Genomic DNA, 19695 nt, shown 5'->3' on the forward strand with positions numbered 1-19695 from the left:
CCATTTTTGTTTGACAAAACGGATCCGATCTGGATCCGGGTCTAGACCCGACCCGTTGACAAGCCTATCCAAGGGAACAGATAACACGGTTTACGCTCCCCCTCTTTTTTTTTTTTTTTTTTTTTAAATAACATGGTTCACCCACTTGATATACTAAAACATTTTATAATTTCCTTTTTATGTTTAATAGTTTATTGATAGTAATAAAAAAATAGACCATAGTAAATAAGTCCGTTGAAAAAAATAGAGTATAATGACAGATGAGGTGCAATTTAACTTGAGATGAATATTCGACAATATTGTTGCAAGTTTGTAATCCATTCAAATGACTTTTACGGTTCTATCCAACTCCTGCGATTGGTAATTACCTAATTATTCTTTTCTGGTTGGCATTGGAAACATCATGCATAATAGTACTTTTTTCAATTGTCATCCTTTGATCAAAATTAAAAACTGTGGGACATAATTTGTTTACATTCAAACATTAGAGTGCACTTTAGTGTAGTGCCCCAATTTTGGGGACTAAAAGTGTAATTCCTCCCAATTCTTTTGCCTCGGGAGTAAACTACATAATCCTTTACGTAAGCTCATGCCTTGTGCTGATTACCTCTCTTCCCTGCGAGCGCCAAAACTTCTCACGCAGTTCACACATTGCGGCGCTCTCTCTTCCCCTCAGCCGGAGAGAGCTCTCTCTTCTGATTCCTCCTGCAGTGAAGCATTCTACTCTGAAGTTTCTTCTCTTTATTTTTTCCTGGTATAAGTTTGTATTTCGAAATTTCACCTGTTCGAAGAAGTCCTAAAAGAGGGTTTGTTACATATTTCATCTTATATATTGTGGAAAAATCTATATAATGATGCGGCGGATTTTTTTAACTTGTTGATGATTGATTGAAGGTCTCAATATGAGGAAAAAAGTTGATGAGCGGATTAGGAGTTTGATTGAAAATGGAGTAAGGATGAGGCACCGGTCTATGTTTGTAATAATCGGTGATAAATCTCGTGACCAGGTCTGTTTTTCAGCACTAGTGATATTGGCTTTTTATACTTACTTTTCTGGTCTAATTTGCTAATTTCTTTTGTTTTTTTTGTTGCAGATTGTTAATTTACACTATCTGTTAAGTAAAGCAGTAATTAAATCTAGACCAACCGTTTTGTGGTGTTACAAGGACAAACTCGAGCTTAGCAGGTATTTTTATTTTCTCTGTGGACATTATTCAATGTTAGTTTGGCTAATTTTAGGCTCAGAAGATGTTCATTGTCGACTTGGTTCACGCTCAAATTTAATTGCTTTTGGACTTGCCTGTCTTGTGTCATCTACCGGTGCTTAGGTTCATAGCTATCGTACCATACATTGCATTCTAATAGTAGATGATGACAAATCTTCAAATAAATGGCTCACTTTATGAACTCTTGGAAAGAAATGAGCACTTATTTTGCTGCTTGCGACTTCTTGTTATCCAGCCACAAGAAAAAACGTGCGAAGCAAGTTAAGAAGCTAATGCAAAGAGGACTTCTTGATCCTGAGAAAGTAGACCCATTTTCACTTTTCATCGAAAGTGGTGGGGTCTCATTCTGCTTGTACAGAGACTCAGATAGGATTCTTGGAAATACATATGGAATGTGCATATTACAGGTGAGTTATTTAGTGATTTGTCTGTCTAGAGATTCACGAATATATTTTGATAATCTTCTATGTATTATCTATTAGATTTTTCAAATTTTGCATTTTTGGAATCAGGATTTTGAAGCCCTCACTCCAAACATCCTTGCAAGAAGCATAGAGACAGTTGAAGGAGGTGGTTTGGTTATTTTGCTGCTTCGTTCACTCTCTTCTCTTAGCTCTTTGTACACGATGGTTATGGTCTGTACTCTTCTCCTTAATCTTTCCATTTAATTCAACTAAACATGTTAGCCATCTTGCAAAAGCTCCTAAATAGATGCATGGAAAATATAAAATCTTGGATGCTTGAAATCCACAGCTGTCTATTTGGGTTTCTTTTGGACTATTCCTTTATTCGTGACTGTAAAGATGAGCCATTGTGGTAATTGAATAGGCAGTATGGAGTCATCCATTGGGTTTGTGTCTAAATATGAGGATGTATGGCCCAAAGTTAGTCAGGGAACATACTTAATCAAGGAGAGCTGATGTCTTTTAAATGTTTCAGCTTTACACATACTCAGATTTCGAGAAACTGGCACGGATTCTTTGATCTTTAATTGGATCTAATAGTATTCATAGAACGCATTATGCATCACTGACTGCATTCAGAATATGTGAATGCATAAAACAGGCAACATGTTGTGGATTTGGTAGTTCTGTGGAACAAGGAACATTGCATTTAGAAATAGCTTTGAGGAACTAATATTCTACACATCTAAGCCAGCCACAAAAAACATAGAAACTCAAAATTAGGATTATCTGTTCTAAATTTTGTTTCCTCTATCGCCTTTGACTAACCTTTGTGAATAATATCTCCAATGTGGGGCAAAACCATAATATGCAAGACTTTATCTTCTATTCTCATTTTCATAAGTGGGATTTTGGCGACCTTTTCTGATATCCGTAGGACATGAATGCCAGTATTCATTCTGATGCCTTTACATGAGACTGGAACTTAAGCTTGAACTCGAGATTGAGAATAAGTAAAGTTGTGTGGTGGAATTCTTTCAAAGCAATAGATTTAACAATTGCACGTACTTCATGCCGTGTGCATTAAACATCTCCGTGGGATAACACATGTTACTTCCATCGAAATGTTTTTCCAGCATTCGTCTTAGAGAAACAAGATTCTTTGAAGTTAAAGGCGTTTACTTGATGTTAGATCTGTGACTAAATAAAGCCAGTGAAAGTGTGGAAAATGGATGTATTATATGTTATACCTGTAACTTTGTTAGACAGTCAAATGGCATCAAAAGTGTTTAAAGGGCTAGTGCTCAAGCTACTTTCTTTATATACCTCTTCTTCCTTTCTGTTTCTATTTTTTGTTTATTTTGTTTTTAGCCAAGGAGTTAATGCTTGTTCAACAAATGCACACACACACACACACACACACACATATATATTCATTGGCAATTTAACTTGTTTTAGCTTTACTATCTCTGTTCAGCAAGAGGGGACAACCCTTCCTTGGTAATCAGTTGTTGTACTCTATTATTAACAGGAAAAGAAAAAGCAAGAAAGTGTATGAGAACTATGCGAGACTCTTTCTTTGGAGCATTTATAATTTCCTTTTTTAACCTTCCACTCTGTTTAGTGTGATGTGATTGTTTCTGGTATTTTATTTATTTATTTATTTTTAATTTTTTAAGAAAAAACTGGAAGTATGAGACACGTAGTGCCTTAGCTTTTCCTATCTCATCTCTTTTTGTTCAACAAAAGATTATGTGAAAATCTTTCCCATTACTTTAGAAGCAGATGGACTGTTATTCTGTTGTGATTAGTAATATTTTTTTCAACAAACGTGTTGTGATTAGTAATTGATAGCTAATGGTTTAATACTCTTAAGCTTCTCATTCTGTGGCCCTAGGATGTGCATGAAAGATTTCGTACAGAGGCCCATCATAACATTGTCTCACGTTTCAATGAGCGGTTTCTACTATCTCTTGGCACATGCAAATCGTGTTTGGTCATGGACGATGAACTGAATATTCTGCCAATTTCATCACATGTGAAGTCAATGAATATGTCATCAATTAAAGAGGTAAAAATAAAAATTTTCTTTTTATCAATCATTGGTTTTCTGTCTTATATCTGAGCTTCTGTGACATTGGAACATCTTTGCAAGTTTATATTTTATTTTTCTTGATTTTTTTCTTTTCTAGCTTTTTGGTTTTCTTGATAAATGACATATCTCATCATCATAATTTTTCTCTTATTTTGTTTGTGACGCAACATAAAATCCAGGCTGGGTAGGCTGCAGATTTGTAGAATAGTTTTTTGGGGCTAAAACTCGCACTAGTAAGAAATAATGAAGGCAGAAGTCACATAAACAAAGATCAATCAAAACCAGAACTGATAGGAAACTGATAGGATAAGTAAACTCTTGGTAGCCTGCAATTGATAAGAAGAATAAGTTAGGATACTCTCGCAATTACTCCTAGAAACCTTTAGGCGTTACAGCTAAGGCGGGACTACATCCCACAACCTTAAGAAGACAATTAGTTTGCAAGAATTTAACATAGTGTAAGAAATCTGAGTCTTCTCTAGGAAGAAGTATATCTATGGACTCCTAAATTGAGCAAAGAAGCTTAAAAGACCCAATCAGAATCCAAAATAAGGCCCTTATTTTTAAGGTGTTCCATAATGAAGCTTAGGGAAATATGGGGATATCCTTATCATTGGATTTCTTTTAGCAATTTATTTGCTGCATCAGCCTGTGTTCAATTTCATTTACATGCAAGTTCTCATAACCACAATGGAAAGTCTTTGAACTTTTAATTCAAATGCTTAAAAGAAAAACTGCATGAGGGAGTTTACACTTTGATGTTCTCTACCTAAGGCATTGTTTGGATTGAGGCCTTGCGGTAATGAAAGCGGCAAAAAAGGGAAGTAATCATAGGGAGTTGGTCTTTCTGTTTGGATTGATTTTTGAGTAGGAAAATGTAAGGATTTGCTATAGTTATTTCCTTTTATGTTTGGCTTCCATCCAAAACTGGACAAAAATGGAAGGAACAGAGACGTATTTCTAGTTAATTTACTTTTACTGCCTTTGTTTCATTTCCTTCCATATTTATATTACTCTCTTCATTGTTTTGTTCCAAGTAATCCAAGCAATATTAATGGAATCCACTTTCCTCATCTCTCCTTTTCTTTCTTTTCCACCTGAGTGGTATCCTTTCCTTATCTTCAATCCAAATGGTGCTGACAGATGCTTCACGGATTACCATAAGGGCCTTGTGCAACAATTCATGCCACAAGCAACTGTATCTTAGTGTGACCACCCCCTTTTGCAAAAGAACTTGACATTACCTACTTTTTCAGATCAGAAATTAAATTGGATGTTTCCAAATGTAGTTGCTCTCAGATCTTATTGGTACTTGTCCACTGCATGTGAACTTAAATACCCTTTGCAGCACAGTGGTATTGAATTGAAGTTGTTTTTACTTCCTTCTTTCTATTGTGAGCTCAGTTGTGAACAGGCACAATTTTATGCCTTTTACAGCCATTCTTTGGAAAGGAAAAACATGCCTCCGGGTGTCATGATTTTCTCTTTGAATTGGTTGTGGTTTTTGGTACAGATATTGTTTCTGTTAGTTGTTAGGTAAAAGTGATTGCATATGATCTCATTGAATTTCAAAATGCAGTAAAGCAGATTATGTCAACTGAAAATTAAATCCCGAGAATACTGATCAAGTTGCTGGTCATTAAGTGAAATCTCTTTGTAAGCTGACTGTTTTTTTCTTATTTATTTATCTATTGTTTATTCATTATTTTTTTGAATGAAGGGTCAATTGGTATCTATAGAGGGACAAGATCTGTTGAATGTTAAGGAGCAGCTGCATGATGTCTTTCCCATCGGTCCATTAGTTAAAATTTGCACTACACTGGACCAGGTAAATCCACTCATGAACTAAGGTTATTAGCTACTAACTCTATAGAATGGTTGTACAATTTATCTTATGAAATTGGTCTTTCTTTTGAAAATGTAAATTAGACAAAAGCAGTATCAACTTTCCTTGATGCAATTTTGGATAAAACACTGCAAACTACCATCGCATTGACGGCATCCCGTGGACGAGGCAAATCAGCCGCTCTGGGATTAGCAATTGCAGGAGCCATTGCTGTGGGGTTAGTTTATATTCTGTATATATATCTTTCCTTCTTTAAAAGGAAAAAACAACTTTTTGTTTACTTGGTTTCTTGTGAATGGATCAATTGGTTTCCTTTCAGATACTCAAATATATTTGTAACAGCTCCTAGTCCACAGAATTTGAGTTCTTTATTTGAGTTTGTCCAGAGGGGATTGCGCGCACTCAAATATGAGGTATGTGGTCGTACAAATTCTGTTGGCATCAACGTAGCTTAAGTTCTTATATTGCTAGAGCTTTTGTTAACTCCTCTGGCTGCAATTTTCTTAACAAATATTCATCTAGTTCAAGTATGTTCTATTTCAAGCATATAAAATGGTCATGCTATAGTTTTTCTTGTTTCCATCCTTTGTCTTCTTATGTCTCCTGGATTTTGAAGTGTTTCATCACTATCATAATGATAGTTTGAGATTTTAGCAATCTCTGTTAGTGCCTTACTTTTTGAGTCTTTTGCAGCTACAAAGTGCTAATTCAGTACCTAAAAGTATTTGCTGTTGTACCTCTATGATAATGTGCACTTCTCTTTTCTCTCCAGGAACATTTGCATTATGATATTCTAAGAAGTGATGCTTCTGATTCCCGAAAAACTGCGGTGCAAATAAACATCTACAAGCAACATAGGCAAACAGTTCAGGTGAATCACCAATCGTTAATCTCAATATTGGTTTTTTACATCTGAAAATTATTAAGTACAGAAGACAGCTTTCATGGACTGGTGCACAACTGTTTGGGTTTTTACTCCTTTTATTAACTTGCTGTTGTCAGATACTATTGGCAGTCTTTGATTGTTATCTTCCTTTCTTTGTGTAATTTCATTTATCAATTAAGTGCATTTCTCAGGCCATGCAAGTTGCAAATTCTATTTTGTGTTTAAGAGAACAAAATGTGTGGTTCATAATAACTAGGTGATGATTTCCTCTGCTTTTTGTTGCATATTTTTGGGTGCTTCAGTTACATACTTTGAGTGATCACAATTTCAAGTTTCCCTGATATTTTCAAAAAATCACTCAAAATTCAAAACATAGAATAAGTAGGAAGCGCAAAGATTTTGAGATCATTGTTTCTGAGTAGAGGTGTCAAAATGGGTGATTTGGCCAGGTTTGGGCGAGTCATAATTAGGTAATGGGTATAATTGAGTCAACCCATTTATACCCATTTACTAAATGGGCATGAGTATACCCAATTATCCATTTATGAGTCACTTAAAATTCTACTTATTTTTTTCTATTTTTTTGCATGTTATTTGACAAGAAGTAATGATATTTTATTGTTATTAGATTGATAAAAGATTCAAATTTATTTGCTTAGCACTCACTAAAAGTTGAGTTTAAATGTATAATTATTTTTAAATGGGTATAAATGGGTGAGCTGAATCAACCTACTAACCATCAATTAAATGGATTTAGTTGGGTACCTATTTAGACCCATTTAAAATTAATGGGTGGGTTTGTGCAGGTTATTGGTGGGCAGGTCAACATAATTGGGTTGTTATTGACACCTCTACTTCTGAAGATAAATAATTGGCATGTTACTAGTAGCACATCAATGTGACATATTACAGATATTGGAGTTGACCTAGACTGTGGTTAAGATGTGAAAGGCCTTGGATGCTGTGTAAATGCTTTGACAACTTCTGCATCCAACCTGTAGGCATAAGATTTATTTTCAACATGTGCAGTACTGGGGCTTTATTGCATTAAATCATCATTTCAAGATAAATTGACACTGTTTGTTCAAAATGAGTTATAACGCATTTCTTAACAGTATGTCCAGCCTCGTGACCATCAGAAACTCTCTCAAGTTGAGCTTTTGGTCATTGATGAAGCAGCTGCTATTCCACTTCCTGTTATCAAATCCTTGCTTGGCCCTTCCTTGGTTTTTCTGTCATCTACAGTGAATGGGTATCGCCATCTTAGTCCTTTCTCCTCTCTCTCTCTCTCTCCCTCTCTCTCTCTCTCGCTTTCTCTTGCACGTGTGCGCACACACACATGTAGTGGTCAGCTTCTTTCTAAAGACTTTTTGCTGTAATTTTTTTTATTTCTTTAGTCCATTGTCTAGAGGAAATATGCTTTGGAGTCGTCGAATAAAGTTTGCAATGGCTTTTGAAGGTTATAAATTCTGATACTTTCCTTGCAGCTATGAAGGCACTGGCCGTTCTTTATCACTGAAGCTTCTAAGTCATTTGGAAAAGAACAGTCAGATATCGGCTGCTGGGAAAAATGACTGTCATTCAGGTATAATTTATTTACATTCCTCTCCTTGTAGCATGTTAGCCTTGCCATGCAATTTACTTGTGTCTTTATTTATCCTATTCATTATGTGTTATAGTAGAGGACTATAACAAATTGTGATTCCTCATATACTTTTTTCTATTTAAGTATGAGGAGAGAACACTTGAAACTCTCACTTTTTTGCAGTTTAACAAAACAAATCCTGCAATTTGTATGTATCCTCTTGCTGCATAACAATACTCATCAGTTGAAGAGGGGGTAATTAGATGGACAATTCATGTGAAATATATTTATTGCATGCATACTACCTTGAAGGAGGAGTAGATAGTTTGAACTTGTGAGTCGTCCTAGCTACTATGGTACCTTTCGGTCACAAAAGCAATAACTGAATAAAAAACTTGTGTGCCATTGCAGAATGAGTTTTCCAGTTTTTGGTATACATTGGCACATTAGGGACATAAAAAGGTTGCCAAAATTTGCATCCAGGAATAAAGCCACTCCAATTGAATGAGATAAGTAGAGAACTTTGAAGTGCTTGTGCTGGTCAATTTGAAATAGAAACTTTGAAACAAAGATTTTATGCTTAAAATCCTATGCTCCTTAGTAGAAGAAATACAAATGGTCACAGAGAATTTTGGTTATATATTTGTATTTAAGCTTCTTTAGAATTTGGACACTTCTTTGGATAGAATATTTTGTCAAGTTCCTTCAGGATGTTCTTTGGCTGTCTAGAGTAATTATAGTTGGCAGTCTTGAGTAATTATAGAATCTATCACAGCTAAAACAATAATGGTGTTGGTAATGATTGTCAATGGTCAATCTACCTCATGAAATAGGTAAAGTCATTTATGGATCTATACTCAGCTGTTACAATGATGCTCTTTTTTTATGACTGTCATCTCGTAATTTGTCAATCTTTATGGTAAAATCAGTGTACACTATATGCGATTTCTCTCATGTCATGTCATGAGTTTATTTGTAGCTATTGTAGTTTGTCATTCTTTTTATTGTTCAGTAAATGGACTCTTTTCTTGATATAGTTTCAAATATGTGCTGCAGTTAGGAAATTTCAGAAGTTGGAACTGAAAGAATCCATCAGATATGCTGCTGGGGATCCTATAGAGTCTTGGCTGAATAATTTACTTTGCTTAGATGCCACAAGTTCTGTGCCACCAATAAGCAGGTTTAGCATATTCAGAGCTAGAGTGAGTGTATTTCTTTCTACATAGTTTATGACTTCCCTTCTTGTTGCACTTTTAGGTTTTGCCATCCGAGTGAATGCAAGTTGTATTATGTCAACAGAGACACTTTGTTTTCCTTCCACAAAGAAAGTGAAATATTCTTGCAGGTACTAGGAATTCTTCAGTAGCCTTTCAGAGAAGTTTGTTTGGCTTCTGCCTGACTGCTCAATGAACCTGCATTTACTTCATTTTGAGCTCACGACTTGTAACTTATTTTTCGCTGTTCCTCATATCTCTCTTGATACAGCAAATAATGTCTCTCTTTGTTGCATCTCACTACAAAAATTCTCCAAATGATTTGCAATTGATGGCTGATGCTCCTGCTCATCACCTGTTTGTCCTTCTAGGTTTGTGCCCAGGCCTAAATATTCCTGATAATTCTACTCTTCGTAACTCAGATGAATCATTTGCATTCTTGTACAGGTCCTGTTGATGAATCCAAGAACATTCTCCCTGATGTTTTCTGTGTACTTCAGGTGAGTACACTTTCCTAATTTTCTCTTCTTTTCTGATCTTTTGGCTCGCTATTGGTACTTGAGCAGAAACAATTGATTACAAAATTTGAAATTTGGCATTTGACAAGTTGCAAAATTTTGAGCAAATATAACAGGGCTAAGGTTTTTCAAAGTAGATTGATGGCCTTTGAATCAATTGTTCTTGTAATCTGTCATGTGCTACAGTATTTCTAATTCGATGAAAACATTCAATCCACAAAGAAATGCGAAATAATTTTCCCGGATTTGGGTATGAAGCCTAAAGCCTATAGATTGCCACCAAAGTCGTTTGGTTTTGCATCATCTTTTCTTCAAAATTAAAACTTGCATCTGTCAGTTAGCATCTGTAGTCTATAGATGTTCTGAGTGTACCTCTATGATCCTTGATTGGTGTTATAGAAGTAAGCTTCTAATTTATTATTTTTTTCTTTTTTTGGAATTTTGCTCATGCATTAGTTTGAAATAACTTGTCAATGTTAGAACTTTTGCCACAAGAAGTATTATCTCGACAATCTTTATTTAAGTATCGTTTTAAATATAAGAAATCAATGTATTACTTTAGTTGTAGTTGAATCTGAATAGATTGATTGTAAGATCTTTATAACTGGATTCCAGTGTTTCGATTGATGGACTTGATAGCTCGATTATGGAGATCAGATTGATAACTTGATTTTAGGGACTAGATTGGTTCTAATCTTGTATATATATTGACCTCTTGATTTTCCAGAAAGTGTGAGAATAAACAAGATATGTTTCTGACTCATCCTACCATTTATTTAGTCTTTTGCCTTTTCCATCATATGGTTTTTCATTACAAATTCTTATACTTAGATAACTTGCTATACTGTTAATTTGCTGTGATTTCATTAATTTGGGCAGTTTGGTCTTTCTTGTAGTCTGAAGTTCATTCATTATCTATGTTATATTATTGAGTTATATCTTTCAAGGGTAAAGGTTGAAGCCCTAGTTGAAGGAGAAGGTTTGGAATCTATCTGCCAGACACGTCTCTATTATTTCAAGAGACCTACCTCCACATAAATCTCTTGCATGTGAAGCCTTCTGATTCTCATCCAACTTAATTTGATGCCTAAGATTTCTACCTGGGGCCTCTTAATTTTTCTTGCTTTCTTTTTCTTTCTTCCAATTTCCTATACTTATAGCCTTGGGCTGGGCAATTTAAGTACTGAAGTTCCGAATATACAGCTGCCTGATGACATTCAGATACTAATTTGCAATTTCCTTTCTACGAGCATTACATTTATGCCTTCAAAATTTACTTTGCAGCAGGAAGCAGTATTTACAGCAAATATTTATCAATTTATATGTTAGGTAAACAGTACCTTTTGTGTAAGCACAAATGCATAGGATGTGTTTTTCTGTGTCTTCAGAGATCTGCTCTTCATTTACAAGATAAAATTGTTTAAGACAAAATCTTAAAGGACACTTGAAAGAACATATTCTATTTCCATGCAATAAGTAGCTGGATGCACAAACCTGTATAAAGTTACTTTTTAGCTCATTGCAAACATTTAAGCTGAAGGCTTCTCAATTGTTTGGTGTTTAATGCTTTCATTAATGATGTACTCTTTTGGAACTTTGGCTTTTATTTTAAACTTGGTAGTCCTTTGAATCACAAGTTTATTTGAACCTATCTGAATGAATCATGTATCTTAATGTTACTCCGACATTTCCAAACCATTTTTCCATTTTGGCTGTCACCTACGACAGCGTGTTTGTTCTTTTTGTTGGTGTTTCATCTCACTTGTTCTTGTTGCATGTTCATTAATACAAGAGGTTTCACAAATGTAGAGTATGTAGGATGCTGATTGGCTTCTGAAGTTGTCACATTCTTTCCTCTTGTACATCCTTATTGTTCCTTTTTTTAACATTAAGTAATGGTAGTTGTATTAGACCTAACAACTTATGCTCCATATTTATTGCTTTTGCCATAAAAATATCTAGAATACTCCTCTTCATCCTGATCACCAGTCTTAGTATTCTTCTTTGGTTTCTGTTGACCTAACAAGCGGAATTTTTGGTTGGATACCTAATGTCCAATGCTTGTTATTCTTCAGCTTGAGCACCAGCAAGTTGTGGTGGTGATCGTTGTTGCTTGTCTCTTGCAGGTCTGCCTTGAAGGACAAATTTCTCGAGATTCGGCATTGCAATGCTTGCATAAAGGCCGTCTTCCTTCTGGTGATCAGATACCATGGAAGTTTTGTGAAGAGTTTGAAGACACAGGATTTCCTTCTCTATCAGGTGTTCGCGTTGTCAGAATAGCTGTCCATCCGAGTGCATTGGCGGTACTACGTAACTTTTGTGATTCACCCCCATTCTCTAGGTTCATTGTTTTGTTTAAAGGGAGCCTGTGGTTTTGCTGCTTTCCCACTATATATTTATGGCTTCTTTTTTTCATGTTGGGCAGCATGGTTATGGCTCAGCTGCTTTGGATCAGTTAACAAGGTTAGTTTTCAAAACTTTTGCTGTGCTTCTTGGTGTCTAAAGAAATGAGACCATGCTGTCCAATGAGTAATTTAACAATTGATTGTGTAATGCGATATCTTTTGTATGCTCCACGGCAGTCCTATTTCTGTCAAGAATTCACTCCTTATGCGTGCTCATTTAACCACCTTGACATATGCTCTTTGTGCAAATGAATGCTTCATTTTGAAATCACAAATTGCATGTACCATGTTCAATTTGGTCCTGATGCTCTGACAGTTTCAAGTTTTGGCAAGTGATTACTTTGACACTTATGGTGCTTTAGGCTTCAGATTTCTTTCTGAAACCATCCTTATTCCGATTTTATTGCTACTTTATTTTTACATGTATGGACATAAAAATATGTTTTTCTTTAGCAAAAAATGTACATCAAAGATGTTTCACCTGAAAATAGCTCTAATATTTGAGTTTTACACATCAAGAAAGTCGTTCAAAGACACAATCATTGTGATATATGAATACCAAACAAATGTGATAGCTTGATGAAAAGATTCTGAGAGGCCAATGGCCAAATTTTCTCTTTTCTGTGGTTTCAAGCTTCCAGGATCATCCATTTGATAGCACAAAACTACTTGATATTTTGGTTTAGATGTATAAGTTGCTGGCTTTTGCTTCCTTTATTTCTGTAACGGCAATATTTTGGAGTTCACCGTTTTATGTAAGTCATACAGGATTGGAATGCGGTGCTAGAAGCACAAGTTGAAATCATTGTCAAATAGATTACTAAGAAACTGAAAGCTTCATTGACTGATAAAAACTTTGTAATGTATGTGTTAATTAATGCTGATCTGTCATAAGATGTATGACCCTTCCATTGACAATGTTTTTGATAGCTGAGCTTGTTTCTTGGCCTGTTTCATATGATGCCTTGAAGTGGACTTGGTCGAAGCAAAAGCCACAGTAAAATGAAACAGAACTCTGAACTTGTATCATCCACTACTAGTGTGTTATTTTAATCAATTATTGTTACTATTATTCCTCAAGTTCATTGTCTTCTGGGGGCCTGACATTAGACGGTTTTTCTGAACTATGTGCTAGACAAAGGAAATTCACTGTTTATGAGTCCTATGATATGAATATGTGGTCTTTTAGATTTGAATGCAATATTCTGCCAGGTATCTCTTAATTTGATCTCTTATGTTGGCATATTTCTTGGTTGCTTTCTTTCGATTAAACACTGATTGTTAGATCTAGCACCACTATAATTGATTCAATCTAGCATCTTTAAAATTTATTCTGACAGAGAACTGTGAGTTTGTGTAATCAGAATGGAAATCAAGAGTTAGAGAATTTTATATTATGACTTGGTGAAATAAAAGAAAAAGCTGGCTATCTAACTTAACTTTGTATGTTACTATTTGGAGCATCTGCTGAGATAAATATTTGTGTGTCCACAGCAAATACATTATGATGCCCCTTTTTTAATTAAGGCACTTGCATTAGATGCACAACTTCTGCATGTAGAATACTTATGCTAGCTTGCCATGCAGGTATTATGAAGGACAGTTGTCTCATATCAGTGAAATAGATATTGAAATGAAAGAGGAGACAACGCTACCAAAGAAGGTGACAGAAGCGGCTGAGAAGGTTGGCCTTTCATTTATCTTCACACTATGAACTAGTGAAGCTTATCTCACTCTACATAAAGCAAGAGCTCTACATTTGGTGTTACCTTTTTTGGTCCCTTTGTACAATACAAAAAATTCCCTTCTATTAATTAGTTTCGATTTTAAAGCGATCGCATTCCGTTTTTGCTTTCCCATGACCATCACCAAAATAAATTACTAGTAAAAAAAAAGAGAGAGAGGAAGAAGAACCTCCTACAACAAACATATATCTTCACACTGTATATGCCAAAATCTCTAGTTACAGATTTTGTTGGTGACTGATCATCGTATTGAGCAGATTTCCTTGCTCAATGGTTTGGAACTTACCTCCTTTCTGCTTCTTTGTTACCCCATGAACCATGCTAGGATGCTGAACGGGGGCCCTGTATGTCAGCTTGATTTTTCCTTAAAGATGTCTGGAGGTCCTTGGGGTGGGATGGGGGGATATCACCCTCTCACTGTGCCTTCTCTTTGTAAACATTGCATAAGCAACCATTACATAAGCACTTATATTTGCAGGTTTCCTTGCTGGAGGAAAGGGTATCCCCTAGGGAAAATCTTCCTCCTCTCCTCGTGCATCTGCAGGAACGATTGCCTGAAAAAGTTGACTATATTGGTGCTTCATTTGGGCTGACTGGTGATCTCTTTCGTTTCTGGAAGAAACATAAATTTGTTCCTTTTTATATATGTGACACTCCGGTAATAATCTTTTGGCCCTTCCTAATTAGTTCTATTTTGGTTGTCTTGTCTAATCTGACTAAGATCCTTTGTGGATCAGAATAATATCACTGGAGAGCACAGTTGCATGGTCCTCAAGCCTTTGGAAACTAATGAAATGGAAGGGAGTAGTGTGTGTTCTCCTGGTTTTCTGCATCCTTTTTACCAGTGTAAATACCCAACCAGAGCATCACACCCCTGATTCTAAAGGTGTTTTTTGGTATCAATTGACTATAAAAAGGGTATTCTATAACGTGATGGATTGTATTCTGCAGGTTTCAGGCAAAGGTTCATGCGACGCCTACCTTTGTGCTTTCAAGAGCTGGATTACAAACTTGCTATGAGGTAGATATGACTAAATATTTAGTTTGACATGCACTTTGCTTAGTCGCTGACCTACTGTCCTTGTGAATAGCATTTTGGACCCAAAAATCAACTACTTGGATCATGAACCTTTGATGTCCTCCAATCGTGAACGTTCCATGCTGATGAAATTAATTATATCAGCAGATGACTTGAAATTGTTAGAGGCATATGCCAATAACCGCAAAGAATATACAAAGGTGATTCAACATTCTTTACTCTTTGATGTTATTAACTTCTCCTGTTATAATTTATAAGACAATGAGACTCCATTGGTTTTCTTACAGATTTTTTAAGATCCATGTATCTTGAAATATTCATGGCCGGAGAATTCTTCATTGGATTGTCTATTGCTTTCTCTCAAACTTTCTAATACCAAATGGGAAAAGTTGAAAAAAACCACATTTAGGAGAAAAAGAAAGAAATTGAAAAAAATTGAAACTTGTCGCATCTGCAGACAAAGCCATTCAATTTGATTTGTTCAGATCTTGTCTACAAAGTTATGCTAAAGAATTTTTTCTGCATGAAGGACTAAGCTGTTAAAAGAGAATGCCATCAGTAAACAAAGGGCGAAAGAAAATGCAACTGCAGGAGTTTCTGATCGATATCCTCTCTCATGACAACATATAACAGAGCTATCTCAGTTCTTCCATGTCTACTAAGTTATATTGAAAAAACAGATCTTGTTGTACTGTGTTGCTTGTTTAGTAATTCCTGCCACATTAAGTATACTGTTCTATGCTGATTGGTTTTATAGATGGAAGATTCATAGATACATCAAAATATGCATAAGTTCTTGTTTAAGATAGAAGAAGAACATTGTAATCCCTCTTATGTAGCATTTTTTTTCCTTATCTCATCTTTGTCTTTATACCCTCTTGGATTCAAATGAAAGCATCAGAAAGTAGTTATATTGTCGAATGATTTTATCTGAATTCACTTACCAGTTTTCAGCTTCACCTAGGTGAAGTAATCTATGTTCTATTTAATACTTGCATTTTACAGGTCAGGGATATGGTGCCACTTCTCGCTCAGTGCTATTTTCAGGAGCAGCTTCCAGTTACATTATCTTACCTTCAAGCATCTATCTTGCTTTGTATGGGCTTGCAGCTCCATGACGTGACTTATATTGAGGTCAGGAAATATGAAACCGAAGATCAATTGGAATCACTTTCTTCAAAGTTTACATAGATTTGGTACAGCGTTTTGGTTCAAGTTAATGGTCTAGAAAAGGAGTTCAGTAAGATTTATCTTATTTGACTGCATACATGTTTTGTCCATAAACCCAATTTTTTTATGAATTTTTCTTTTGTAGCAGGGTAAAATGAACATAGAAAGGCAGCAAGTATTGTCTTTGTTTCGCAAAGTTATGACAAGATTCCACAAGTACCTATATCATGTCCTCACTGAGGAGTTCGAGACGAGTTTTGCCAAACAAAAAGAGGTATATATTTGATCTCCTTTCTTAAGTTAGTTTATTTTGTGCTTCAAGAAACAGTTTTGCTTGATGTCTGATTGTGTAGTTTTGTCTTGCTACTGGTCAATGTTTTATTTGAACCGACAGCATGCTTGGGAATTGTTTGAAACATCTCCGAGGTAGAATATTTGGTCATAGTAGTAGTAGTACAGCTTACTCATTCAGTGGTCAAATTAATGTTCGTGTTATATAGAGATTTAGTGTCAAGTAGTAATACAGCTTACTCATTCAATGGTTGGTGTAGTGAACTTTTAACGAGTCTGATTTTTTTAAATCCAAATAGCTTAGTCCATTTTAACGAAAAATCTATTTACATTATTTCCTCCAGAATGAAAGAATAGTTGATGTGTTCATTGACGCAAAACTTGTAAGCAGCTTGCATAGAGTCCTAGAAGGTGCAGTTGTATGTAGTGAAGCATTACATATCTCCTTTTGAGTCCTCAAAGACATTCCATTGGTCTTTGCTTTGTGGCAAGTTAAGAAGCTAATCGTGCATTGCTTATTAACCAATGGCTTTGGCTTGCTAATGATGTTATTCTGTATTCTGCTTGAAGTTATAAGCTGTTTATACTGTATGTGAGGGATGTAGAGAGAGTGTGACATATGAAGCAGGAAAAAAACTCGCAGATGCATCTCTAAAACAATGTTAAATTTTTGTTCATCTACTTGATTAAAAAGGAGATGGAAGAGACACAGAGTTTTTGGAGATGAACAGAGAATTTGATTACTGTGATGATGAAATATGCAGTTAATTCTCTGGCTGTCTTCTTGAGAGTTTGGAGGAATCTTTGGCTCTATTTGTTTATGTGAATAAAACTAATTGACGAGTGGAAGAAACTAAAAATGCTAATAAAAATGGGGGCGGTATGGATTGTTGTTGCACTACGGATTTTGTTGAGTTTGGAATTTGTGTACCTTTGGTTAAAACATAAAAAGAAGGTTCTTGATAGTGTACATCTGAAAAAGCAAAAAATAGGAAAACAAGTGCTGTATTTCCCCTCAACCTTTAACTTTCTTTTAGGGTTTGTCAAATGTGTAAATTTGTTTTAATTATTATAACTTATTCTGCTTCAATCCCTACATAAGGTTGAATTACTGCCTCATGACATCTCCATGGAAGAGGATTTAGAAGATGGTGCTAAGAGAGTAAGGGTAAGTAGTGCATGGATAAATTCTGGCATTCAAAATGATGTATAGTATGAATTATGAAATTTGGTTGCCTAATGTCTTGTTTGCACACATATTTCAGAAAGAGATGAATCAAGAGAATGTTGGCTTCATAGATCCAAAGTCACATTTACTGCAACAATATTCTGTTGTAGACAGAGAAGCTGACTTTGAGCATGCTCTACGAAGCTGCACTGCAGTATCGCCTGGCACGCTGTTAAGTGTGAAGTCTAACACAAACGGGAATGGAAAGTTGGGGAGCAAGAGGAAAGCTGGAGAAACTAAAAACAGAAAAAGGGGTCACATCACTGGGTCCAAACTGGATCCAGTGGCCTGTTGATGAAATTATTTCTTTCTACAAGATTGTTCTTTTGATTAATTTACGCAGCAGCTAAGTAGTAGGTATCCAGTTTTACACTTGGTCCTGGAAAGAGCATCTGAAGTTGTAAGAAATAGGCTCAATTTTGGCATACTGAGTTTGAGGATCGAGGGCTTAGTAATCCATAGTTGCAGTAGTAATGGAGGGCTCTAGTTTGTGTGACCGGATATCCGAGTGCATGAAACAGTTGTTAACAACTACAGTATTTATCTTCACTGAACTAAGATTTCTCCAATTATCTTATACATAACTACGCAAGTGAATTACTAGTTCGATTTATGCTATTTGCATGAGTAAAAGTAATGGTTGATGAAGAATAAATTCTAACTAAAATATAGTAGTTCCATTTTGCTGAAATTTGATTCTTAGATGGTTCTGTTCAGCCGGGATGAGTTTTTTTTTTCCCCGGTCTTCCTTATGAAACACTTCATGATTTTCATGTGGCTTTTGATAGGTTTTGGGGATGTATATTGCTCCAGAGCTTTGTTATCATGTATCTCCTAGATGCTGAAATAATTTCTAAATTTGTGAAAATGTTTTCAATATGATGAAATTTCTTTAATCACTTAAAGGAATGCAATTTTTTTTTTTTTTTTTGTAATCCTATTAGATGATGGTCATATCGAATTCGACCATATTGAAAAGCCAGTTTTGTTTTACCCCTTTCAGTTTCTATTGTTTGCACTCAAGTCCCATTTGTTTGAACCACATGTTGTTAGACAAATACACTGATGAGATTATTTGGGACAATATTTTTCCATTTTCATGTTCCTTCCATTTTTTTTTCCAGCTTCATGCTAAAACGTCGAGCGCCCATATGCTAAGCCTTTTTCTTTTTCTTTTTTTCTTTTCTTGTCCTCTTTGCATGCTTAAGCATTTTGAGGATACATTTGTATCCAAAACATTAAAAAGAAAGTGAAAAAAAAAGCACTATTTCCCTCATGGAAAGGAAAGGTGGAATGGAATGCCTTACAAAATAAGACTATGGCAGTGCTCTACGGATATTTCAAATAAAACTTGTTGATTGATGTTCATTAAAAATCAAGGGGAAAAAAAAAAAAGAAGAAGAAGACTCAAGTGATAAAAGTGCAAGCAATCTACACAATTTGTTAAGCATAGGAATTTTTATGATTAAATATCATATGTCCCATTTGAATCCCCCAAAATTTTCAATTAATATATGTTTTTGTAGTCCAAAAACAAGGCTGGAGTTTTTAAAAGTAACGATGGACCTGTTTGATAAGTCCACACTGCTCACTGTAGTAAAATGACACAAGTGTTTTTGTCAAAACACCAACATTGTTGTTGATTTTTTGTCCCAATTACCTTCGGCATCAATTTCCAGCGCATTTTACCTTTTTCTCTTTGATGTTCTTGCCGAAGCATAACCCATTCCCTATGATTTGAAGCCGTCGAACAACTCCATCCGCCCAGTAAACTTGATGCGAGATTCTCCATTTCGCAAAAGCTTGCTGTAGTGGGACAAATTTCTCAGTAGCCACGTGTCAGTTCAGACATGATGACCTGTCAGCTTGGCCAACCAATCTACGAATGCCACGTGTCAGTTCGGATGCTGTGATATGACAGCGCGGGCAGAGCAGCTCGAACATAGAGAGCATCAGTTCGACCGCACCGCAAGCCGTGTGGGCTTAATGGGCCGCGCCTCCTAAACCTTTCGGGATCTACGGGTAAAATCCTAGCAAAACTCC

The 19695-nt window shown here is 35.6% G+C and overlaps 1 protein-coding gene across 5 annotated transcripts; it reads left to right on the forward strand.

The window, feature by feature from the left end:
* The first annotated feature begins 574 nt into the window (after positions 1–574).
* On the forward strand, positions 575–18221 carry LOC140003692 (RNA cytidine acetyltransferase 2-like). Of its 5 annotated transcripts, none has more exons than XM_072075234.1 (27): positions 575–710; positions 895–1007; positions 1095–1186; positions 1462–1633; positions 1739–1861; positions 3528–3701; positions 5446–5553; positions 5655–5788; positions 5891–5984; positions 6344–6442; positions 7573–7709; positions 7945–8042; positions 9099–9222; positions 9300–9387; positions 9528–9627; positions 9704–9756; positions 11901–12077; positions 12200–12237; positions 13767–13863; positions 14403–14582; positions 14662–14770; positions 14876–14945; positions 15016–15163; positions 15969–16097; positions 16279–16407; positions 17527–17592; positions 17690–18221. In XM_072075234.1, exons 1-27 carry the CDS (start codon positions 590–592, stop codon positions 17945–17947), a joined length of 3231 nt encoding a protein of 1076 aa, XP_071931335.1. In that variant the 5' UTR covers positions 575–589; the 3' UTR covers positions 17948–18221. The 5 variants fall into 5 exon arrangements, with proteins under 5 accessions (XP_071931335.1, XP_071931336.1, XP_071931340.1 ...); XM_072075235.1 differs by having other exon boundaries at positions 16282–16407; XM_072075238.1 differs by having other exon boundaries at positions 587–806.
* Positions 18222–19695: the final 1474 nt, after the last annotated feature.

This window comes from Coffea arabica, chromosome 2c (assembly GCF_036785885.1).
Source record: "Coffea arabica cultivar ET-39 chromosome 2c, Coffea Arabica ET-39 HiFi, whole genome shotgun sequence".
NCBI lineage: Eukaryota > Viridiplantae > Streptophyta > Magnoliopsida > Gentianales > Rubiaceae > Coffea > Coffea arabica.

Excerpts from the sequence above, each read along its gene's own strand:
- LOC140003692 (XM_072075234.1), top strand. The coding sequence starts at position 590 with ATGCCTTGTGCTGATTACCTCTCTTCCCTGCGAGCGCCAAAACTTCTC. Across the intron at positions 12,238-13,766 it reads GCTTTGGATCAGTTAACAAG|GTATTATGAAGGACAGTTGT; the intron begins GTTAGTTTTCAA and ends CTTGCCATGCAG. Across the intron at positions 16,098-16,278 it reads ATGACGTGACTTATATTGAG|CAGGGTAAAATGAACATAGA; the intron begins GTCAGGAAATAT and ends TTTCTTTTGTAG.